This window comes from Myotis lucifugus, unplaced genomic scaffold, assembly GCF_000147115.1.
Source record: "Myotis lucifugus unplaced genomic scaffold, Myoluc2.0 scaffold_63, whole genome shotgun sequence".
In the NCBI taxonomy this organism is placed as follows: domain Eukaryota; kingdom Metazoa; phylum Chordata; class Mammalia; order Chiroptera; family Vespertilionidae; genus Myotis; species Myotis lucifugus.
In genome coordinates this window covers 5,967,716-5,993,465 of record NW_005871111.1, presented here as the reverse complement: position 1 = coordinate 5,993,465, position 25,750 = coordinate 5,967,716, and the positions used below count along the sequence as shown (strand labels likewise).

The 25,750-nt window shown below is 47.0% G+C and overlaps 1 protein-coding gene across 7 annotated transcripts in view; it reads left to right on the top strand.

Annotated features, from left to right (window-relative positions):
* Positions 1 to 25,750, top strand: part of GNG12 (G protein subunit gamma 12) — a 117,237-nt gene that overhangs the window by 89,144 nt on the left and 2,343 nt on the right. For 6 of the 7 annotated variants that reach the window (XM_014456779.2, XM_006089821.3, XM_023754692.1 and 3 more), the window contains one exon: positions 25,415 to 25,533. In XM_014456779.2, coding sequence (XP_014312265.1) covers positions 25,441 to 25,533 — 93 coding nt within the window. In that variant the 5' untranslated portion in view covers positions 25,415 to 25,440. Of the gene's footprint in view, positions 1 to 21,318; positions 21,339 to 25,414; positions 25,534 to 25,750 lie in introns of those variants that run through there. The other variant, XM_023754696.1, reaches the window with a different exon arrangement.

Here is a 25,750-nt window from a genome sequence, read left to right as displayed (position 1 = left end):
GCCGTTAATAAAATAAAAGAGAACAACATTTCTGTTAATATTTTGTCATTGTGTATTTTTGTAACAGGAGGTTCCCAAAGAACAACTGTCTTTGGAGGGCAGAAAGTTTAGTGAGTGCTTGTACATTCAGAAGAGTCTTCATAAGGAAATGGGTGACAAACATGGATCTAATCTGGGCCCCTTGCTCAATGATACGATTGGGCTTGGACTGACCCTAAGTCTCCTTAACCTGGGCCCAAAGCTCTTTCCACCACCCAGAGGCCTGTTCTGTCTTTCAGAACCAGCCCAAAGCTCTTTCCACCACCCAGAGGCCTGTTCTGTCTTTCAGAACCAACTTTCTTCAGACCAATTAACAAGGCGTTGCCTTAGCACAGAAACCATTCATATTTGGCTGTGGAACTATTTTAGTGATTTATTTATGCTAATGATTTGATGTGAGAATTATAATTAAATTTTGCTTTTAGCTAATTTCGAAACCCATGTACAATTCCCGAAGCACATTCCATTTGACAATACAAAAGAAGGATCCCTGAAAGTAAGATTTTTAATTTTCAGTAGATAATTTGCCAGCACCTGTTCAGACCTTGGCCGTGCTAACTCACTCCTCCAAGCCTCAGTTTTTGCATCTGCAAACTGGGGAGTGAGCTGCTTACCCTCCAGGGTTATCGTGGACATTAGAAAGCACACACACACATTTGATGCCTGCACAGACAAGGCCTTGGGGAAAGAGATGAGACCATGCCATCTTACATATGAAGAAACTGAGGCTGATTGGAAGGGACCCAAAGAAACCATCCTGAGTCTAGCCTGGAGTCCAGTCCCCTAGGTTTTAATTACCCGCCAACTCATTCCCTATCTCCCGATGTTCCTGGCTCCTGTCTTCCCCAGGCTCTGCTTGCCAGGAAGTTGGCGGTCCATTACCACACGGACCGTTTCCCTGGCAGAGAAGGTGGCCCCGTGAGGGGCCCCTGTCCCGGGGGCAGGCGTCAGGAGTCTGAGCCTGTGGGCTGCCTGCGCAAGTTTCGCTGAAGCTGCCCCAGTGGCTCCATTACTCACACATCCCTGCCACACTGCAGCTGGCCCTGGCCCAAGCACAAGTTCATTTACATAGTTGCACAACAGGAAGCTGGTCCAGCGCTAAGAGCCACTCTGGCCCACTGAGAGCAAATTGCCTCAGGTGCCCCGGGTGCTGGAGCCCTGGGCTGTCCCCTCAGCTTCCCCTTCTGCATCAGGGAGCAGCAGCCTTCTCCTGCAGCTGGGAGGAGGGCTTGACATTTTGACGTGTGTTGTTGTTGATGTTTTATGGGGGTTTTTTGGAGGGTGGGGAGTTGCTTTTGTCAACTGTCACATGTTTGGCAGGCATGACCGGAAAGAGGGGTGGGGGCTGCTGCATCAGGCAGGAAGGGGGTGCCTTTTGTGGAGTCAGTTCCTGCACAGTTCTCCCACAGTGGCTGCAAGTGAAACGGCAGATGCGTGAGTCACTCCGTAAGATGGGAACAGGAAGGCGTCCTGTTAATGCCAGGCCATTTTCAGTTCACGTATGAGAATCTATCCCCATAAAAAGTCAGCCGTGTGCACCTCCCTCCTTTCCCGTGTGCAACTCCCTCCTTTCCCTGAGCACGGTGGGTCCAGCACCTGGACCTGTCCCTCGGGGAGGAAGTCTCAGCCTGGGTTGGTGATCTGGAAATGGGCTCTGGTGTCCTCGGGCCGCTTCTGTTACTGAATCAGAAAACCTTCTTGGCCAAAGAAACTTTCTGTCTGAGCTACTTTTAAAAATATTTCCCCTTGTTTCTCCGTCCCTTGGAATGGTAATGCACTTTATGGTGTTTTAGAATTTTCTTTTTCGTCAACTTTTTCATGTTATTCTGACAGGAACTGTCAGCAAAGATCGCTCCAGAGTGTTAATATTTACCGGGATTCTCTGCTTCTTTTAATGAATTCTCATAATTCCTTTGTTCTTAAATTGTTCAGGATTCTTGATAATCATTATTATATCTCCCATTTATTGAATGCTTAGAGCCAAGCACATTTTAAGAACGTCACATGTGCACTTAATTCTCACAACAGCTCCTTGAGGTACAGGGACTATTGTTGTCCCCATTTTGCAGATGAAGAGATTGAGTCTCAGGTTAAGCAATTTCCAAAGTTACAAAATGAGTTAAATGGCAAGAGCCAAAGCTTAAGCCCTGCTCCTAACCACTCCCTTTGCCCACATTTACTCAATGTGTGGCCAGCAGAACACTGTTCTCACAAGCTGTTTCTAGAAAAACGTATCTGTGTTCAAATAATTGGGGGAAATGCTACAAGCCATATGCCTGTTGCAGTAAGTGCATCTTAATGCAAAAAGACCTTGAGAAGCCTTGCATGGAGGAAGCCCACTATCTTTGTTTGAACTAGGGCTTTCCAAAATACATGTGCCATGGGACTGTTTTTCCACGCACAGTACACCTAGTCAGTCGTAATGCGTCTTGAGAAAAACCACACTAGCATAAGAAGGCATGTAACCTGTTGCTTAAGTGTGTGGGCTTTGGAGCCAAAGACCCTGGATTTAAACCCTCTATCTGCTACTACCTCGGTAAATTATTTAGCTTCCACTGCCTCACTTTCCCCATCCGTGTAATGGGGAACTATAACGGCGCTCTTCCCCTGGGAGAACTGTATTGGTCAGTGTGTCTGAAGCACCTAGAAGAGTGTCGTGCACATAGAGAAGTGCTGGGAATCAAAACATTGGCTACCTCTTGGGTCTGGCCACAACCAAAATGCTGTTTCACGGTGCTCAGTAAACATCGCAGAGGAAGCTTGCCCTCCCTCGGACTTAAGGGCAGGGACCTGCTCTTTTCCGTGGTGTTCTCTGTAGCTGCTCTGGATTCTTTCGGCCTCTCACCATCTGGTTGGTCCAGATAGCAGCTCAGACCTGGGCTCGGTCTCTGCCCTGGAGTCAGGATTAGCTTACTCTCCTCCTGGGACAGGGGATAGCTATCAGGGTTAGCCACACGCGTGTGGGTGGCCCAGGCAGAGTCTGCAGAGAGAATGTGCTGGTGAGAAAGGAACTCAAGTTCCCTATGTTTAAACAAAGCAGCTGCCCTTGCAAACCGTGGGCCCCTGGATTTCCAGAAGGGGAAACAGTTGCAAAGCATTGTACTTCCACTGAACTTGCCTCTCCCCCTTATCACCTGCCACTGTCCAGAACAGATCCTCCCAGGGGAGTGGGCGCTGGGGGAGGAGCCTTGCAGCTCTGCAGGCTCAGCTTCCAGGTACTCCTGGTGTCTCAGCACCCAGCCGGCCTGAACCACCTCTTGGAAAGTCCTGCAACAGGCAGATATCACTTGTGTGGTCTTGCTCCTCCCCTCCCTGCATGGTCTGAGGTTGGTCTGGCAATGACTCCCAGGATGATTGGGGGGAAAGAGAGAAGTTGCAGGAATTAACTAATTTTTAAAATGAATCCTACATAATTATATTCCCTTTGTGTGTTTTATTCTATAAATGTTAAATGTCTCAAGATAAAAATGTAAAATTAGAAAAATGCGCCAACCCCCTGTAAGAGCAAAGCTGGTTGCTCATGATATATTTATTGTTGGGTGAAAAATGAAATTTGCAGAACTATATGTAAATATGATAATGTTTATTTTAAAAAGCCACATACACATGTATGATGTATGTGTGTGCGACGGCCAAAAGAAGGGGTGGGAGGAAGGAAAAAGACTATGGACAGTAGTTACCCCCTTGGAGTGGAACCAGAAGGGAAGAGCTTCTATTCTAGACACATGCAATATAGTTTGAATTTTTTTTCAGCATATTCCTATTGTTATTTTTTAAAAAGAAAATAATAAAAGGCTAACACCCCGATCTAGCTCCAAAAATAGGGCTAGACTAAATAGTAGTGGCCAATAATGGGTGTTGCCTGACTGAGCTGGAGGCTTTGCAGGGAGAAGGAAGGAAACTCAGACCAGAAAACAGACCAGTTCTTGTCGCAGTCAGCACAGCGCACACTCAGCCTGACCTTGCAGTGTGCGGCTTTGGGCCTGTGCAGTTGCAAACGGTGCTACGTTTTGCTTTTGCTTTCCCAGGACTTCCCTCAGGGAAGCCACCCAGGCTGCTCCGATCCTCAGGGGTTCGGTTCTGCGTGTATTGCCCTTGGCCGTGATACAGCACTTTAATCACCCAGGCCCTGACCAAGCGGAGGGGCCCACCCTAAGCTCAAACACAAGTGGAAACAACTGTTGTGAGGGCAGTTGTTATCACTGGGTCACCTCTGCGGAGTCCTGGCTCCCGTGAAAGTTCCTCCCCCAAACCCTGGAGCCCGGCCAAGGCGGAAGAGATCAGAGAGTGTGAGGCGGAGTGGGGAAAGCCTGTCTGGAAGTGGGGAACTGGCGTTCTTTCCCAGTGCGGAGGGGCCTGGGCAAGGCGTCCGATTCCCTTCTGCCTCTGTTTTCTCATGCACTGGCTGTACAAGGTAATTTAATTACAGGGTGATTCTGAGGAGTGATAATAGAAGTGGAAGAGCTTCAAAAGGGAAGAGATGGTGATGTACAAAGAGAAACTGGCCCCGTGGACATTATTATTAACTAGTGGCCTGGTGCACAAAATTCGTGCACGGAAGGGGGTTCCCTCAGCCCAGCCTGCACCCTCTCCATTCGGGGACCCCTTGGGGGATGGATGTCCGACTGCCAGTTTTGGCCCGATGTCCGGCAGTCAGACATCCCTCTCGCAATCTGGGACCGCTGGCTCCTAACCACTCACCTGCCTGCCTGCCTGCTCGCCCCCACTGTCCCCCCTGCCAGCCTGCTCGCCCCCAACTGCCCCCCCGCCGGCCTGCTCGCCCCTAACTGCCCCCCTCCCCCGCCAGCCTGCTCGCCCCTAACCGCCTCTGCCTCGGCCCTGCCACCATGGCTTTGTCTGGAAGGACACCCGGTCTCCCGGTCTAATTAGCATATTACCCTTTTATTAGTGTAGATGGTACTGAGCTAGGGGGCCGCTACTCAGTGCCTGAGCGGATTGCTCTCCGATGCAGTTTTGCTCATTTGCAGGCAGAGCCACCTTCTCTGCAGCGAAGTACTTGCCGTCGTAGAAATCCCATGTTTGTAGATAAGAAACCCAAGGGCCTGAGAGGTCGCACAGTCCGTCTTTTTCCCCCACCTTCCCAGATCCCAGCAGGAGTCGGGAAACAGCGCCCCGGGTGAGGCTGGACTCCCAGATTCCATGTTCTGGGTGCTCATCGGCATTTAAGCGGACTCTTCTGAAATAATGGCCCCTTTATCCCGAGGGCGCCCCTGAAACTGAGAGTGTTCGCTGAGAACATAGGCTGGGACAGCGCTCCTCACGCATACTTCCTGGGACAGGACCTTAAGTAACTGAAGGCTGCCGATTTTTCCTCTGGCTGCCATTCAGCACAGGGGACATTTAGGCAGAGACGCTGAATTGTAAGGTTGAATGGAGCACCTGAACCTGCCCAGCTCATTTATGTTGCACCCTGTGTTTTTTCTTTCTCACCTTCCCACTCTCCCCATTTGTTCAAAACCCATTTTAAGCAGACACTGCACCTTCATTGAAGTAAATATTTATTGAGTGCCACCGTGCATAAGACAGAATGTTGGCACTTAAACCGTTTTTGTCTTTCATTAGCTCAAGCCCAGCAGCGGTGGGGAGCACAAAAAGATAAGCACACAGATAAGCAAGAGGCAGTTAAGTGCCATAGAGGCAGAACAGTGTGTTTGAGACCCGAAAAGATAGATCATCTCCATCCGTTTGACTTTCCAAGAAGGCACATTTCTGATCATAATCATTCCCCGTTTAACATCTTTCAGTGGCTCTCAGTTGCCTGCAACCTAAAAATTCAAAGTTCTGAGCCTGGCGACCAACATTTTGATGCCAACCCACACCCCTTCAAAGCTTGTCTTCATGGTCTCTGCTCTGGATGAACCCAGCTACCTGCCTTTCCCTGCACAGCACCAGGGCTTTCACGGCACTAGCCTTTGTCCCTCTGTTTAGAATGCCCGCCCCTCCCAGCTACAAGCCCTGCAGGGCAGTGCCACCTCCTCCGTGAAGCCTGCCCGGATTTCTCCCAGCCAAAGGAATCATTCTCTCCTCTGAACTCCCCTTGGACTGACCTCTCTTTCTTTTATGCTTCTTTTCTGCCCAAAGTTATTTATGGGTGCATCTTGTTTTCCCTCTACTGGATTGAAAGTGCTTTGAGGGTTTGTTTATTTGTATATGCTCAGGGCCTACCAAAGGATAGGAGCCAACCCCTGATAAATAGCTATGGGAGGAAGGCAGGGAGTAGTCTCCGGTTGGAGGATCAGCAGGGACTTGGTGGAAGAGGTAACCTGACTTGACCTGGAAACAAGGGTGGAATCTCACTTGCGGGAGTTGGGAGGGGCCAGGGCTTTCTGGGGGAAAATCATAGAGCAAGTCCAGAGTTCAATTCCAGGAACCATTTGAGTTACTGCAGGTAGGATGATTTTTCTTTATCCCTTTAGGGTTTCGGGTCTCTTTGATTAATGTTTCGGACCCTCTCCCCAGAAAGTGTACATACCCACAGCATTTCACAATTTCTCCCAGAAGGTATCTGGACCCTTAAGGGATAAAGAATCCCCCCAAAACAAACAAACAAAAATAGTTGAGAGAAGACTGAAAAGGTATGTTACAGCCACATTGTAAAGGGCTTCTGGGCCAAAGTTGCACTTATTTGGGAGCAGTTTGGTGGTTTTGTTTTGTTTTTGTGACTGTGTGTGTGTGTGTGTGTGTGTGTGTGTAATATATTTTTATTAATTTCAGAGAGGAAGGGAGAGGGAAGAGAATTGAAACATCAATGATGAGAATCATTGATCGGCTGCCGCCTGCACGCCCCAACTGGGGATCAAGCGTGCAACCTGGGCATGTGTCCTTGACCGGAATCGAACCCGAGACCCTTCAGTCCTCAGGTTGACGTTCTATCTATCCACTGAGCCAAACCGGCTAGGGCTGTTTTTGTGACTTTTAATTGAAGTATAATATCATACAACACCTTACCCAAATCATAAGTGTAATCATTTTTTTACAAGCTAAACACACATGCACATATGTCGCCAGCACTGGGAAAAAACCCCTGGTGCCCCCTCAGCCACCTCCCCCTTCTAAAGTAACCCTAGCCTGATGCCTGACAGCATAGTTTCACCTGTTTTTGTACTTAATGAACTCCTATGGTATATACTCCTTTTTTTACTTTTTGTGTGTGGCTTTTTTTTACTCAACTTTATGTTTGTGAGGTTCATCCACATTGTTGCATGTATTTGAAGTTCGTTGGTTGTCATTGCAGTAGAGTATTTCATTGAGTGAGTTATTCTTCTGTGTGGGTCATTGGGGGCAGTTTCCATTGGGGGCTGTTATGAATGGTGCTGCTCTGAACATCGAAATGCATGTGTTCTGGTGAACACGTGTACACCTCTCTGTCGGATACACACCTGGGATTAGAATGGCAATAAGGGAATACATCGCCACCAACCAGTTGATTTTTGAGGGGCAGCATATGATTAGAGGTGAATTTTAAGAAGATATATCTGGCTGTGGCAGCCAGGATGGCTCAGAGCAGGTGTTTCCAATTGTTTCCAGGAGCCCTGGGGCTCTGCGCATCCTCTCGGCGCTGCCACCAGGGAGAGAGAAGGGGAAGCTGTGCTGGTGGTCGTGCTCCAGGTCCCTCCTTCCCAGCCACCCCCCAACAGCGCAGGCCTGCTCATGTCTGTTTAATGAGCTTTGGCCATTATCTAGGATTACTGGTCCATGGCCAGCAATGTGACAGGTTGACAGGGTTGGGGGAGAGCACAGGGATACCAAGGAAATGAAGGCCGTTGCGGTCATCTCCCAGCACAGATCAAGGGAGGGCCTGACCCAGAGGTTGATGACAAAGGCACCAGGGAGGAAGGTTCGGATGGGACAGTAGAACCTGTAGGACTGGTCACAACCTCTTTGGATGTCAGGGAACAAGGGGGTGGTCTCAGAAACAGAACTAAAGTTTGGAGTCTAGAGAACTATGATAGAAGTTGTTTCATTAGCAGAGAGGTTGAGAAGCCCAGTCCAGAGAAGGGCCTCCTGGGTCAAGGAGGGGGGTTTCAGCTGCTGTCGAGTTTGAGGCAGGAGGGTCTCCTAGACAGCCAGGGCCAGATATAAGTGTCAGAGTCCTCTGCGAGCCCTTGGGGGCGAATGAAAGGGAGGGCAGAGAGGAAAAACAGGAACTTGGGCAAAATCCTCAAGGACAGCTGAACTTAGAGGATTTAGAGAGAGAAAGTTGTCAGCCCAGGAGACAGAGCCGGATGGTCAGAGACGGGTCCAGGGAGGGCACAGCCCAGAGAGCAAGGACAGAGTCCAGAGGGTGGGACAGCCCAGCAGGCTCAGTGCTGAACAAAAATGAACTTGTATCTGGAATGATGAAATGTCCCGAAGTGCCTTCTTAACCAGCAGCTACGCTCAGGGTTATGTGTGTATTTTGCTGTTATCTTTGAAAACTGGCAACAGTGTGCCCTTGCACATGGTAACTCAACCAGAAATTTCAATTTGCTCTAACACCCTTTCCCAGAACATTCTGGCTAAAAAAGAGCTTACCGTATTTGTGGGTTTTTAAACAACCATAAACACTATTTTCTGTCCTGTATGCTTGATTGCTTTAGAACCCACTTGGTGAGGAAAGACGCCCTGCCTATTTGGGCTGGTCCCCAGTTTAAAGTCTTCTGAGTGTTCTGAAGCAGCCCATACTTCTCTCAGGGCACTAGATGTTTGTGTCACCTACAGGTTTACTTTAGTGACAGCCCCTGCCTTGATCATTATGATAGTATACAAACATTAAGAGCTTAAACCAACGGTCTGAATATTTCCCAGGAGCAGGAAAGCGAGGACCATTCAGGGAGAAGCAGAGAAGAGGCACCGAGCATCTATGTTGTTCTTTGTTCAGGATGAGTAATCTGGAGTTCAGAAAGGGGAAGTGACTAGCCCAAGTCCCCTGCTTACTCCGGCAGAGCAGTCGGGAGACCTGGGTATTTATTGTGCCTGAGCAATCCTGATGCGTTCAAGTCCCGTGGCTCTTTCCCCAGAGAGCATGTGCAAATCGCCAGGAGCGGGTTCAGAATGTACTTGTCCTGGGGCTGACCTCTGATACTCTGATTCTGAGGTTTGGGGGTGAGGTTTGGACTTGGGTGCGTTGCAAGAGCTGCCAAGGTGATTCTGAAAGGCAGCCCTGTGAGGAACCCAACTTCTAGTCACCTTGTGGTTTCGGTCTTTCACTGGACGTATCTCTTAAGTGTAAGTCTAATCTACTTCTAAGAAAACGTCATTAAGTGGGTTGTATTTCAGAGAGGAAACACCCATACTTTCCTCCATTTAAAAAGCATGTGGAATTGCATGAAATATTAAAAGTAAAAATACACTAAATATTAAGAAGGGAAGCACCAAAGGCTACTAAGATAAAGAATTCGCAGGAGACAAAAGGATTCTGATACTTTTCCAATTCTCTGAAAAAGTATCTGATTTATTGATAATATAAATTTGCATGCTAAATTTAAGTTTCAACACATAAGTAAAATTAAAGTGAAATTCATTGGCCGTGTCAAATATAGATGGAATATGAGAAAGCACTTCATAAACGGTTTTGTATGGCATTATCATTGTACCAGACTGAGCACATTAGAAATAGAATGCCAGACTTCTACATTGAGTAAAAGCAGAAGTGATAAACAAGTATGTGGTAGCCTCTGCATGTGGCACTTAGGTATGATTCCCCAGAATTTAGCTGGGGATTGTTTTCATTTATAAATGAAGGCACAGGCATCCAGCAGTATGTCATCGCCCGGACCGTGCGTTTATACGTGGCTGTTTAGAAGACGTGTATGCATTTATTTACTCAATCTAGTAAAGTCAGTCTCATAATTTTGACACGTAACATAAGCATGTGTCATTTATTTTGACTTATATTGTGCATTCAAGTGTTCCAAAGAATCTCGTGCTCTGCTGAAAATATCCCAGGGACAAACTTTTGGGAGGGTCGGCTTCAAGCTTCCGAAACTCATATTTGGTCACAGTCAACCCAATGCTGTTCCCGGTGATCTCTCTCAGGAGTTTAATCTCTGGGCTCATTAAGTGGTAGGAAAGTTTAATTACCTGAATTAAATACACGAATAAATAAAATACACTAATATGGTTGTATTAGCTACTAAGATTTGCTTGAAAGTATATGCTATGCCCAGTGCCATTCATAAGAGGATTAGCCTTGGGAAGTAGCCCTTTTCCTCCACTTGCACTAGCTGACCTGCACAGGAAGATTTGGGCAATGGAGGCACTTCTTTGAGCAGGGGAACTTCTTTCTTTCCAGAGCTTGCAGCATCAGAATTGGGCTTTCCTGTCTCTGTGCTTAATACATGGGGGAAAGTGCCACCAAAGATAGAGGCCAGATAAGGAGGTGCTTTGGAAACCAAGGATAGCGGGTAGCCTAACACCAACGTCTGTATCACCCTCTCTTTCCCAAGTGCAGTTGAGGAAAATATACACACTAGCATTAGACTTTGAAAGTGCCAGTAGGACCATGCTGAAGATACAAGGAGCTGTGCAAAATGTCATGTCATAATTTAGATCTTTATTATGTTTCCTACTTGATATTTAATCAGAATCAGAGCTAAACTGTCAGTTTCTTTGACTTCCCTTCTTTGTTCTCTAGACAGTGCATCAGGAAAGTATTATCTGAAGGAGTCCTTTAGTAATGTGACAGGATCCCCATTTGTCTCATAAATTCTGATTTTTATGCATTGGGTTCAGGCCCTTATCAGTCACCTAAAATACTGCCCCAGGTCTTTGTGCCATCATTTCATTGGATGTTTATTGATGTCCTGCCCTGTGTCTAGCCCCAGGAATATATTGTTCCTTCTCTTTCCTAATATATGATGAGGAAGACTTGCAAGGCTGTTGCTTCCTGCCAAGGCCATTCACCTGACTCGTAACAAGTCAAATCAGTATGTCTTCATTCTTTGTGTATTGCATGTGGAAGAGATAAAGAACCATGTAATACGGGGTGCTTGGTCTCAAGGGACCCACAACCAGATAGAGGATTAGACTTAAAGAAAGGCCCTGTTGGGTAAAGGAGATGTCAGTATTTGTGAGAGAAGTATGACGACTGTCGTTTTAAAGCCAGCTCTTGGGATGTGTGGTCTGGTAGGTGACTAGCACACCAAGAGCAGCAGAACCATTGAAGTGGTTCTAGCCCGGGAAGTCTGGGCCTGAGAGTAGCCATAGAAATTCTTCTTCGGGGCTTACAAGCAGAAATCTTTCCCACTACATTCCATTTGATGAGCTTGTTTTGTGAAATTCTTGAGTTTTAAGAGACTAAAACTTAATAAGCAAATTGTTGATAGTAAGTAACATGCTGTGTATTTAAATTGGTGTCATCTTTCCCATTTGTTTAAGTGATGTTGTGTCACGATTTGTTTTGTTTGACTCAACCCTCTTTGTCAAAAGTTCTCATATATATATATATATATATATATATATATATATATATATAAAATTTGAATTACCTCATCTTGCTGGAATATTTTATATCACTCCTTGAGACGAACTGGAGACATTTCTGAAATTTTACAAAACTCAGTGGGCTGAAGTGGAAGTTTGCCTTTTGGGTGCTAAATTCTTTAAATTGCATTGATGTTGCTGATGAGGTTTGGACCTGAAATGACTTGGCTTCCTGTTCCATGTTTTCCCTCAAGTAACTTTTATTTTCAAAAAGGAATTAGTCCACAGGTTTGCATTTAGAGGGAGAATTCTAATCAGTTTACATAGAGAATTAGAACTGCAAGAAGCTAACATGAGGATTCCTTGTATCTTCAGTACTTTTCCTTTGAAAATATATAAACATTTAGGTACGGACGGGCTCAAAACAACAAGTGCTTTAACTGCGAGGGCCCACATGTTATGTTCATTTTGCTGGTCAGGTCAGGAATTTGATAGACTTTGCTTTTCCTCAAAGCAGTTACCAAGTCCAGACATGTTTGAAGGGACTAGGGGCATGTTTCTTGCTATAGTTTCTTGGGAGAAGGTACGATGAAGGAAGAAAAATGAAGTATCCTATTTTGTGATCTTTTGGCACATACAAGGTATGGGTGTCTGAACCACAGTGTTGGACCTTTTGTGTGTGAGTCTGAGGGGAGGGGGGTGGGGAATGCAAGAAGAGATGCTTGCTGGCCAGTTACACATTGGCATCAGTGGCCCAGGGCCTGAGCACTGTAAAGTGGGCAGAGGGCCCAGATCCTGGCTGTTTTAATCCCATCTGTGCCTCCTCCAAAGGCAATTACTTCCTCTGCACTGTGGACATTGGACATCCTTGCCAGATCACGATCCGGCGGAGGAAATGGTAGATAATAATTAACGTAACTTCTATGCCTTAATGACAGAGTTCATCTTATAGTGTTAATAATTATCGTGTTATAGGTTCCGAAGGGTTTAGAATCATAGGATTTTACTTTGAGTTTTTTATGCCTGAAATTTTCAAACGTGCAGACATAGAAGGCATCCCATGTACCCTTCACTCTCTTGCAACAATGAGCAACTAACTCAGTGCCAGTCTTGCTTCACCTGTCTGTCTCCTTACCTACTCTCTCCACTCCTAGTATCTGTCACCATGGATTAGTAGAAATTTTTTGATATTTGCAACCATAGTAAAAAAAGACTTATATTTTTGATATTTATTTTATATATTTAAATGCCATTTAACAAAGAAAAATCAACAAAAAAAATGAGTTCGCGTGTCACCTCTGACACACGTCATAGGTTCGCCATCACTGAACTAACTCATGGCCAGTCTTGCTTCACCTGTCTGTCTCCTTACCTACTCTCTCCACTCCTAGTATCTGTCACCATGCATTAGTTTTGTCTTGAACTTTATATAAATGGGATTAGATAGTATGTGCTCTTTGGGGACTGGCTTTCTGAGCTCAGGGTGATGTCTGATTGGCCCGTATTGTTGCATGCACTGTCGGTCGGTTTCCCTTGTCCCCTCACCTTTCAGAGGATGTCCAGCTGAGCCTCGTGGTGCCCTGCTCCCCTGCTTTCCCACCTCTGTGTCATTCAGGTCTCCGTCTCCCAGCCCCGGCTGTCAACCTGTCCAAGCTCAGTCCGAGCCCATGCTGTCTGCCTCTCTCAGTGACCCTCTCTCTCTCTCTAGCATCTTCACTCTCTCCCTAGTTGCTCAACACTCCTCCTCTGCTTTTGAACATGCTCAGAAGACAACCATCTCTTAGAGCCTCTTCCTAAAAATGTCCATTCAATTCCTTGTCTTCACCACACTGCCACACTTCTCTAAATATTCCTACACTCACTGCCTCATTTCCTGAAGTAATAGTTCTCTTCTCTTCAACCCCTTATCATTTGACCTCCATGCCCTTCGCACTGTGAAAACCACTAGCGCAGAAGTCCCCAGGAAGCCCCAGTCACCGAGTCCCATGAGCTGTGCTTGTTCTCTCTCCTTCCTTTACCCCTGAAAAGTGACTAAGAACTGTTCTTCCTCCTGGTTTTGTGAATAACAATTACTGGGTTGTTTTTTTTTAATCATAAAAGTATCCCATGTGGTTAAGAGCACAGACTGGAGCCAGGCTGCCGGGATCAGAGTGCTGCCTCCTCCACTTACCTTTGCTCTGTCTGACCTTGGCTCTGACCTTAGCTATGTTCTAAACTGCTGCCCTCACTTCCTTTAGTTCTAAATTGGGAAAGCCATAGTAACAACCTCATAGCATCATTATGTGAACTGTTAAAACAGTGCTTAGCAATTGTAAGTACTATGTAAGCATTAGCTATTAAGACCAGAAAAAAATAAAAATTTAAAAACTGTTAGAATGCATAAAAACACTATGAATCTCCTAAAATTCTCACCATCTAGCAATAGCTACATTTTGGAGTATATTCTCCCAATATGTTTTCTGGATTAAAATATATTTTCAATTAAACATAATCTATACAGCACTGACTTTTGCCTTTCCTCTCCAAATTCCCTCTCTTACCCCAGCTGTTGTGACAAAGTTACTTTGTCCCTTCACAAATGCTTAGCAACTCGACCAGAGTGGAACTCTATCTTCCATATGTTCTTCTGTTCTTTGGAAATCATTCTCTCACTTCATACAGCATTGTTTTCCCCCCAAAGCAATGAGCCCTTTGAGGGCAGGAATTTAGACTTCTGCTTCTCTGATCCGTCCCACTTCCTCTGCTCAGCCCCAGCGAGCTCCTAATATGGGACCTGCAGGCAGATGCAGTGCAGGGATGACTAGGAGCACCAGGGCTGGTGTCAGCCCCGGCTCTTACTCATGACTCACTGGGTATCCTTGAGAGCTTCAATGTCCTCATTTGGAAAGTGGGTTAATGATACCTTTATCGTGCTCTCTAGAATATAATGTTAATTAAAATTTTTATAAAGGGTGCAGTGCAATGCATACAACATACTTTCGTTTATATTTTTTAAGACAGATTATGAATAATCATATTTGCGTATGCATAGGATGTCTTCAGAAAGAAATATGAGAAATTGATTACAGTGATTCCCCTGGGGAAGTCTAGAGTAGGACAATTAGTTTTGGTTTATACACTTTAGAGTTGTTTATAATTTTTACATATGCATATATTCTTTTAAAACTATTCAGGGATGTTATGAAGAGTAAATTAATTTTATATAAACTTTTACCACAGTGCATGACACAGAGAAAGCACTCTGTAAATGTTAGCCTTTGTGTTCAATATTAAATAGTTGTTGCATTCATTAAATTCATTTATGTATTCATTTATGAATAAACAAAATGAAACATCCAGCCCTCCTAAGTCAGCCAGGCAGATAGGAGCAAATCATTTCTCAGCCAGACTTGCTACTCTAGGTAGAGCATGTAACGTGTTTGTAAAGGTCACTCTCAGTGTTGGCTATAAACATAGGTCTCTGCATGGCTGGGCCCAGTATACCACATAAGGGGCTGGCTCCTGCGCCTCTGTGGGTCACCGTCAGAGCTGCTCCCCGTGCCCACCTTCACCGGAGGCACCTGTTTGGGGCACAGTATGGGGGTGCAAAGCAGCGTTGTCCTTGGAATCTGGGTGCCACACATGTGGTCAGCCTGTGCTGGAGGTGAAAGTTCATGGCACCAGCAACTGACCTTAATCAAGTGCATGAGAGTCCCAGAGACTCCACCCCGGCTTCTCGGAGCTGTGTAGGAAATCAAGCAGGTGGGTAACCTTTGGCTTGGAACACTCAGTATTTGCAGGATACCTGTGGAAAGGTGAGCAGGGTGTATCCTGTTTCTAAGAAAACAAACACTGTGTACATAAACACCCCAGGGTGAGAGGTTCGAGCTGGCCCCATGTGTTGGTTGCTACATCGCGTGTCCTAATCTACTTATGGAGGCCCCATTCTCTGCATTAGTCAATACGAGAGAGAGACGATGGAATGGGATAACTCACTGGCCTGGTTAAGGGCATGGCTTTGAAGTAGGAGAGATCTGGGTTTAAGTCCTATTTCTGCCACTTACTAGCTGTCTGATCTTATGCCAATTATTTCACTTTTCTGAGCTTCAATGGATGTGATAAATCCAACCTCTGTGGTTGTAGGTAATATTAAAGGAACTAACGTATGTAGAAAGTACTTGGTAAAGTAGCTGGCACATAGTAAGTAATGAAAAAAATGCAATTGCTATGCTATTATTATTGAGCTAGACTTCCCACAGTTTGGTGGGAAAACAGTATTCACACACAGTCCGTTACATAAAAATAAGCATTAAATAACATACAATTAAGCACCGAAAGAAATGGGTATGGACCCTTTTGAGAGCTTGGTGACAGCTATAAATCATCAATTTGGAAAGAACAAAATAGGCACTCCCAGTGAATTTTGCATACAATTTTAGGAAATTCATGCACCCCCTGCCCCTGCCTGCTCTTCTCATGCATGAACCAGCCCCTTCGAGGTCCTTGAACCCCTGAGCATATAGCAGGAGTCCACAAAGGGAATTAATCAGTGTTAGCAAAAGTAGTTAGGGAGGCTCTTCCTGGAAGGGGTTAAACTGGGAACTAAGGCCTAAAAGGAAAAGAGAATGTAAGTAGCCAAGAGAAGCAGGCGGAGAACCTGGCGGAGACTTGCAGGTGGCGCCTGTGAAGGCAGCAGAGGTACCCATCGCAGTCCAGGCTTGGGGCCAGGCCTCTGGTTCAGACGACCTCAGCCAAGCAGCCGGCCCGTTGACACTAGGCACATAAGTCACTTCTCTGTGCCGTGGTTTGTTCGTTTGTAATGGGGATGGAAATAGAACCTGCCTCACAGGGTCAGCGTGGGTATTCAGTAGGATAATGTCCTGACAGTGATTGGCACATAGCCTGGTGTCCGGCATACAGTGAGCCCCATGTGGTCACACGCTGCCTTTATGAGTAGGGTTTCTATTATGGTAGCAGAAGTATTAGAGAGGACTTTGCCTACAAAGCCAAGCCCTTTGCACTTTTCCTGGGGGCACCAGGGAATCCTTTTTTTTTTCTTTTTTTTTTTGAGACAGAAATAAGCTGGAAGTGCTGCTATATCAGAGCACAGGGGTCAGGAGAGATTGGATTGGGGAAGGTCAGAGGCATGCGTCCTGTTCCAAAGCTGATGCTGTAGCTGTAGTGGTTCAGGGAGCCAACGCTGAGGTAAAATAGAAGCCAGGGGAATGGGGAAAAATAAAAATGGGGGGTTGTCCAAGTAAGAATCAAGATAATTTGGGAAGTACCAGGGTGTAAGGTTGCACTGTCGAATCAGGCAGTCACGTGAGGTGACCGTTGAGCACTTGAAATGTGGCTCATCCAAATCAACGTCACTTTTTTTTAATGTGGCCACTGCAGAATTTAAAATTTCACATTTCTATTGGACAGCACCGGGTCTAAGGAGTCAGTAGGAGGGCTGGGGCAGGATGCGCGATGACCAAGGCCGTGGTGGTGTTACTCACTGAGAAAGGGACATCGGAAAGGTCGGGACCGGGCAACGATGTTTCATTGCTTCCAGCGTGTTATGTTTGAAGCAGCTGTGCACTGTTGGGGTGTAAATTTAAATAGGCTTTCATTTAGACATTGGGATTAGGGTAAAGGGTCAGCGCTGTGTGCGGTCATAGCTAAAGTCAGAAGGGGAGAGCTTCATCTACCGTAACTGAGGGCCAGTGTGGGTCAGGCAGGTGCTGGGTAATTTACATATTGTTCTCTCGTTTCCTCCCGCTAACAAGCCTGTGAGGGAGGCACTATTATTATCCCTTCCCATTTCAAAGATGAGGGAACTGAAAATCAGAGAACTGAAGCCACTTGAGGTAGTACGTGATGAGCCAGGATTCGAACTGCATCTGACTGTAAAAGCCCTTGTTCACTCTGCCACACTGGCCCCCACCATGGAGCCCCTAAGAAACCAAGTCAGAAGGAGAGATGCGGAATGTCATTGCACAGGCAAGGACAGGAGAGTCCGGCACCACTGAAGCCAGGGAGGAGACATTGTCCAGGAGGACGCAGCTGTTAAGAAAAAGTTAGACTTTTGTAGCAAAGAAAGATAGTAAGTGCTAAGAGCCATTTCGAACGGAAGGAGTCTTAATCCCATAGGGTAAGAACATTTTTCAAAATGAGACTTTTCCAGGGCTTGTTCAGAGCTTTGCAAAGGTAAACATAGATAGGAAGGGGCATTCTTTTAAATCGGTAAGTTCTCGTAGCCAGGCGGAAGGAAACACGGGTCCAGCTAAGAGGCGGAGACTCTGATAGTCATTATTAGCCCTTCTCATGAGGACCTACATCAGAATCGCTTTGGAAGCTCTTAAATACAGATTCTTGGGCCTTGCCCCAGGCCCCAGGCCAACTGAAGCAGATTTTTTTTTAACAGGTGCCCCAAGTGTTCTAGATACACCGTGAAGTGAGGAACCCGCTGCTCAGGCTCGGCAGCTCTCTCCTCCGGATTTATTACCAGGATTGGCTCATCCTTGTGGTTCCCTGCCAGGTTTGCTAAAGACGGGAGGAGGATGGGATCATCCTGTTCTTTAGCAACAGTCTTACCTGGAATCTGGGGCAGTTTTCCTTTCAAATAAGAACAGCCAATTCTTCTCGCTTAGGTCTTTTTCCACGGCCCCTTCCCTCCGCACTTTGTGCTGTTATAGAGACCACCTATCAGAATGAAATGCAGGCCCGTGCTCCTGGCCACACTTGCCCCTGCTCTCCTCCCACTCCTTCCTTGTACCCGTGATGTTCAGGGCAAGCAGTGTAGAGGGGTGACTGAGAGGATGACCTTGAGAGTCAGGTGGCCCGAGTCCCAGCTCTGCTTCGTTAAGTCACCGTAATCTTGACAAGACCTTTTTGACCACTCTGTGCTTCGTCTATCAAGTAGAAATGATAAAAGAATTCATCTCTAAGAGGATTAAGTGAAATGATACATGGAACTGACTTACCTGACACATACTAAGTACTCAATAAGTGGTGGTAGTTATCCACTTTCTTTTAAAAATATATATATATTTATTGATTTCAGAGAGAAAGGGAGAGAGAGAGAGAGAGAGAGAGAGAGAGAGAGAGAGAGAGAGAGAGAGGAGAGAGAAACATCAATGATGAGAATCATTGATCGGCTGCTTCCTGCACACCCCCTACTGGGGATTGAGCCCACAACCTGGGCATGTACCCTTGTCTGGAATCGAACCCCGGACCCTTCAGTCCACAGGCCAACCCTCTATCCACTGAGCCAAACCAGCTAGGGCGGTAGTTACTCACTTTCATCATTACAACAGCAACTTCATCATCATTATTATTATTCAGGGACATGTGTCCTGGATGGAGGGTAAAATCAACTAATGAAAAATGAGGACCTCAGAAGGGTTTGCAAATAGAGAAGCACAACTTCTAGCAGCCGAGCTCTATTGAGGTCGAGAGAGAGAGAGAGCTGCCCGTGTTCTTTTTCGCTCTGCTGATCCTGAGCCTCTATAAACTTCTTAGAAGAGCTCTGATCACTGTCTCCTCCCCATCTCCAACCACCATTCCCACCGCTCCCAGCAGCCTCTCCTCATCTCTTCCCCATTTCCCTCCCCCCACAGGCACTTTGTTCTTTTTGCTCTTTGCTCTCAGTGCTGGACAGGAGCAGGATTGCACAGGTCACAGTTTCAACCACCCTTGGCCTCATGGCCTGCGGGCTTTGGTCGGAGAGAAGGAGAAAAAGAATTTTGTCTTACCTTTCCCTCTTTTCAAAGGCACATGCCCTGGTTGCAGGCTTGATCCCCAGTGGGGGGCATGCAGGAGGCAGCTAGCTGATCAATGATTCTCTCTCATTGTTGATGTTTCTCTCTCTCCCTCTACTGTCCTCTCTGAAATCAATAAAAATATATATTTTTTAAAAAGATTTAGGATTTAGTGTATTCAGCAATAGTGGCCTGATACTAATAGGAATCATAGCTGACCTTTGCAAGTTATTTACGGATCACAAAACGGCACATTAACAATTGTGTATCAGTTGGGATTCAGCTACAGCAAACAGAAATGTTCTCAGAAACAGCAGAATGGGCTTTAATTCAGGAGACGGGGCACTCGCATAATCAAAGGAAGGCCTGGAGGTCTCTGCATGGAGCCCCCCACCGATTTCCAGGCTTCACCACAGAACTGGCCCCAGGCCCGGGCAGGAAGTGAAGAGTTGGGAGGCTGCTGCAGCCACACAGCTCTTAGCACCATACTGCTAGTGACTGGACACCAGTGCCACCACCTCCATAAAGAGCAACTTGCCCACCACCCCGCTCGCCAGCAGAAAGGAGCCAACAGCAGGAGCGTGGCCTTCTCCCTTGGGTCACCCAGAGCCCTAGCTGCTGGGGAACCTGGTGTCTGAGTTGGCTCAGGCTGCCATAACAAGGCACCACCGACTGGGTGCCTTAAACAACAGAAATGAATTTTCTCAGTGTTTTGGAGGGTGGAAGTCTGTGAACAAGGTGTTGGCAGGGTTGGTGTCTTCCGAGGCCTCTTTCTTTGGCTGGTTGATGGCTTTCTTCTCCCTGTGTCTTCACATGGTTATCCCTCTATACCAGCTGTGGGCAAACTACGGCCCGTTTGAAATGAATAAAATTAAAAAAAAAAAAAAAGACCGTACCCTTTTATGTGATGATGTTTACTTTGAATTTATATTAGTTCACACAAACATTCCATCCATGCTTTTGTTCCAGCCCTCCGGTCCAGTTTAAGAACCCATTGTGGCCCTCGAGTCAAAAAGTTTGCCCACCCCTGCTCTATACCCATCTGTGTCTGCATTCTCTCTTATGAGGCCACCAAAAATACTGGATTAGGGCCCATTCTAATGATCTCCTTTTAAGTTAGTCACCACCTTAAATGCCCTATCTCCAAATATAGTTCATTCTGAGGTACTGGGGGGTAAGGACTTCAACATATGAAATGGGGGGAAGGGAGCACAATCAGCTGATACCACTAGGAGACTTAGAGTCTTACTTTCCATCCCTGCAGTACAGCAAGGCGCCCAGGAGGGCAGGGTAGCTGCCCAGCGCCACCCATCAGGGACTGTGGAGTGCTTCGAGCACTTTGCATGGGATGTGATCAGAGGGTGCACATACTTAATGCTCAGCCAAAGTACTCTTTATACTTATTACACTCACATGCTTATTTTATCTGATCTTAACAGTCCTTTGAGATACAAAAGTATTATTATCCCCCATTTTTCCCATGAGAAAATTGAGGCTTAGAGAGGTGACAAGTCCTTCCCAGGGCCCCAAAGCTAGGAAGGGGCAGGAGTGAGCTCGAGTCCCTTGGCCTAATCCTTGAGTATGCCTGGAACTAGAGAGCCAAGGCATAGTCTACTAGAGGGCCCAGCAAATGTTAAAGGGGCAGCCACTACTCAGATCCAGCCCAGGTTATAAGATTTCTCCGACTTTTCCAGAAATCTTTCATTTTCAAACTTTGACAATCACTGTAAAGTTAAAACACAGATACTTTTGAGTTAACCTTTCATGGGCCCCAACCAAACACATCTGCGGGGTGAATTCAGCCCATAGGCCCTGACAGAAAATAAGTGTTCATGAAAATAGACCCAAGGGTCTGACTCTGCACTCCCCACACTTCCTGCCGTATTAGAAAGATGTTGCTACCTGGTCATATGACCTTGAAATTCTTCTTGTGCTGTCTGAATTTTCCTCTTGTGTCTCGCCATATACATGGTTTCTGCCTTGTTAGCGAGCCGAGGGGCCCAGCATTCATTGAGCATGTGTATGTACAGGGTGCATTACTGATAGGCACTCCCAACAACCCTATGGGATAGGGAGTGTGCCCCCTTTAACAAACGAGAGGACAGGCAGGAGCTGGAGTAATACCCTGATAGCTGAAGGCAAGATCAGAGGGTAAGTGGAAACCTGTTTTTGTTTTGCCTGCTCTTTTCTAACAGCCACAAGGGGTGTGTTTGCTCATGAGCATCGGCGTCACTCCAGTGATTCAATTCCTGGCCAGGCCACGGTGACTTGTGATGCAGATCCTGGGGCTGCCTGGTGTCTTCCTTCCAGAGTGTGGTATTCTTCCCACCTCCCCCTGCTTCAGGTCTCTCTAGACAAAGATTAAAATGTCCGTATTTCCCTAAGGGGACATTCTGTTCCCAGGAATTCCTAGGACCCTGGGAATGCAGATGAACAACAGCATTAAAACCAATGCAAATTATCTGAATAGCTAACTGCTACATATGTTTATTCAAATCTGTTAGCCACATGCAAAAATGAAAACAAGGCTACTGGAGGTCTGCACAGGCATGCACAGGCGTTGGCCTTTCTGAGTGGCTCAAGATCTCCAGATGCCGACCTCAGTCCTTGCCTAGAAGCAGCAGCAAGAACATTCTTGCTTAGCTTGCGGATGGGGGGAGGGAGGGCGGGGGGACCTGTCCTCCAGGGCATTAGACAGATAAACAGATACCTTCTGCACCAGAACAGGTATTGCACAAACAGAGGCAGTCGGCAAGCTCGTAACTCCAGGTCTTGGAGCGTCAAGGTCCCCCTTGATGAAGAACCACATCGTGGACTGTTCAGTGATGACCCGAGTGTTTGTGCATCAAATCTATTGGCATTGCATCCTTTGCGGGGTCCCGTGGGAAGCGTGGCTTCTGGGGTGAAAAGGCTTACAAACTAGGTTAGCTTGGAGCAAGTTTTTCTCACCTGAGTTGTCTCATCTTTGAAACAAGGATGAAATCCTAATATACCTTTTGGAATTAGAGCCAGGCTTCATGGACTGATGCATATGAAAGCACCGTGTGCAGTCTACAGTTCCATACAAAGAGCAGGTATTGTTTGCCTTGGAAGCTATTCTTGGAGTAAGAATAAAGCATGCTTTTCATCCACCTAGTAGCACAAACAAACAGCTAGATATCCTTGCCATGAAGGGAAGACCAAAGAAAACCCTCTGAAGGTGTAGAGGTGTTTGTTTCCCAGCCTCTTGCTCCGATTCTGCTCAGGCCCAGCTGTTGAGATGCGAAGCCGCAGCTGCAGCTTGGGAGGAAATCCTCAGCGGGCCCTCCAGCCCCGGTGCACAGCCCCCACTCCCCAAGAATTAACAGCAGTGGCCCTCCTTGCACAGACAAGAGGCAACTCAGCTTCTTAAGTTGAAACAATATAACCTTGATCCGATTTCTCCACAGGAAGAATATTAAAAGATTTTATTCTTGGAAAAGAGAAATTGTATTTGAGTTGGGAGCCCGAGAGAGGCTGGCAGGGCAGAAGGGGATGGCAGGCTACCTGAGCAGTGGAGAAGCTGTCTGGTGACAGGGGAGGCTGTCTGGGAGGGGGCAGGTCAGAACACAGACATCAGGACAGGGGAAAGCTGCAAGGAGCCATGCTGGCGGGTGTGCATTGTGAATTGCTGGCTGTTATCAATCGTGACTATAATAGAGTCAGGAAGTAAGAAAGTCCTTCATGTACTAGATGCAAAGTTTCTGGCCAGTGTTCGGGAGGCCTACCCAAGCATTTTATAAATAGAACCTGACTGCGGACTATTTGCTTATGGCCATGCGGGTGGGAGCAATGACTGATCTGGTCCCGATTTGTGTGAACTGTTCTGCAGTTACAGGAAAGCTTGCTCAGGCCTTGGAAACTTTAGCCCTGGAGGCTGAGAAGAGGAGGAGAATGCTTGGCGCTATTCTCATGCCAGGGGAACATTTAGAAAGTCCTTAGGGTGCAGCCTGGAAACCACAGGCCGTCAGAAAGGGTGTCATGTTCGCTTTCTGGAGGCTGGGGGGCCAGTGCTCAGAACCAGGGCCAGCTGGCAGGGGAGCCCGGGGTAACGTGCCACAGGGAACAAAATATGGAAGCAGCGTGCTGTGAACCAGGGCACTTCATACTTTTCACAGTGAGCCTGCCTGCTGCCTGGGTCCCATTTCAAAGACTGTTCATAAGCTCATGCCTGGGAGCACAGGAATGGGCTGGGCCAGGCCAGTGGGTGTGAGCAAAATCCCCGGAGGACCTCCTAGGCCTGCTAGGGTTGGGGCGGGACAACTGAAGAATCTGAGGAAGAGGCAGCTGGTCAGGGAGTGCATTGAAACGAGGTCACCCTAAGCCACCAGCCCCACCCCAGCATTCCTCCTCCCAGCTTCCTGCACTGCTAGAGCTTCCTTATTTCAGGGGATTCCTCTGTTGGATGTCACGAACCATTCCATTCTGTCCTGACACTAGCGTGCAGCGGAACTGCTTGTGGATGCTAAAAAAAAGGGGGCGGGGGGGCTGATGCCCCATGGACCAACCAGACCTAGTCAGTCCACACCCTTGAGGCTCATTGACCAGGGGAGGCAGACAGGTACACAGGGAATTTCGGTTCACTGTGCTGGGTGTGACCCCCGAGGAGAAATATAATAGCAGCTGCTGTTCGTAGAGTGCCTTGGTCCTATGCGAAACACTACGTGTGCGTCAGCAAATTGAATCCTCAAAAATAATTGTATCCTTATATTACAAGTGAGAAAACCGGGGCTCGTGGAGGTTCAGTAACCTGTTTCAGGAACCAGTTTCGTCCAGCTAGTGTGAGGCAGAGGGAGGGTCCAAACCCAGGAATGTGGCACTTGCTGATTAGGCTGGATTTTCAGAGTTTTGCCCACAGTTTTATTGGTGCATTTGACCCAAGGCTGCCTATGACCTCAGAGGGCAGAAGCCCTACCCAAGGCCTTGAACTCAGCCACTGGGAGCATTCTAAGTGTGGAACTCAGGGCCTTGAACTCAGCCACTGGGAGCATTCTAAGTGTGGAACTCGGCTGGACACGGCGGAGCGCACAGGTCACCTGTGTTTTGCAGCCTTGTCTGGTCCAAGCCTTTATGGCAGACATGCTTTGTGCAGCTGCGGCCCCTCCACAAAGTTGAGACAACCTGGGTTTGCTACTGGCGCCACCGTGCCCTAAGACTGCTCAGCCCTCGCACAGCACCCAGGCGGCACACCTACCGTCCGTCATCCACCTGCTCCTATGAGTCATAGAACTGCCACACGGCTGCCAGCTCTGCATTTCCCTGCAGATGCCACCAGGCCCAGAGAGAACTTAGCCATATATGGCAGGGCTCCAGCCTGCCCTCCCCTTAGAATATACCACTGGACAACCAGATAGGTTGAAGCTCAAGGTCCAGGAGGCTGCCTTTGATTTTCACTGGGTGGCCGGGGAAAGGGAGGAAGAGGCAGCCTAGAATCCAAGGGCTGAGGCCCGAGAGGAGAGTCACCCCGGGAACATGTAGTAGGTGCAGGATTAGCAAGTGCCCTGGCTGCCAGGGTGAGGCCCGAGAGGTCAAAGGAGGGAATGATTAAGTTTCATTAAATATGTCGGGCTGTTCAGTTTACCCCACTTGCTATTTGCTGTGGATCTGTCTGTCACTGGGATAAAGACGTCCTTATCTGCCTAACCAATGTTCTCCCAACGTTGCAAATCCTGGTGGCACCTAAAACTGCACCCTTTGTGCAGAGTTCTCCAGGGACACTGCCTTTTGCCATTTTCTGTTGCCAGAACTTGCATCCGTGTGATAGTTGGGTAAGAGAGCCAGAATGAAATGAAACCAAGCCTTCCACTGAAGCACAGAGCAGTGGTACTAACTGTACGTGTACCGTGGTTCGGATTGCACATGATCATGTTTGCTGGGGCCCTCTACCTACTGCAGAAGTTTATGTATATTTGTTCCCCTTTAGAAAATCCTAGAACAGGCTACTTTGTGCTGTATATGGGGTGCATGGATTACTAGTGAACTACTAACTAGTACTGGGTTCCTGCAGACCGAAGATTTATGAAGGTGCTCAAATGGGTAGCAAGCTTAGACACTCAGGCTACCACTCACTGCCGAGGGGTATTTCAGTACCTCACAGATGTTGTGGACTGGGAAAATGCATCCTTTCCCCCTAAGGTAACACAAAGCATTGAAAATGTTTAAACAACATAGAGATGATTGTTGTTGACCTTTTAAAAAATTCTCTCCAGCTTTCAGGTAAAAACAATAATTAAAGATGTCAAGCAAAACAGCAAGCACCAACAACATCACCCAGGCAAGGAGAACTGTGCAGCAGTTAAGACTAGAAGCTTCCATCGAGAGAATAAAGGTAAGATGATTTGATGGGATGTGTTTTCTGAAGGCCAGGCCACGTTTCAGAGGAGGTGATGCTACTTAATGCAGCTTGGTGCCGGGATTCTCCTAGAACAAGCTGAAAGCCTTAGACTCTCTAATTTTCATTTCTACCAAGCACAGGCCTCATTTCAAAAGCACTGGGGAGCCAGAGTGTCTGAGTTAGCCTCTCTATTGGGACAGAAAACCTAAAA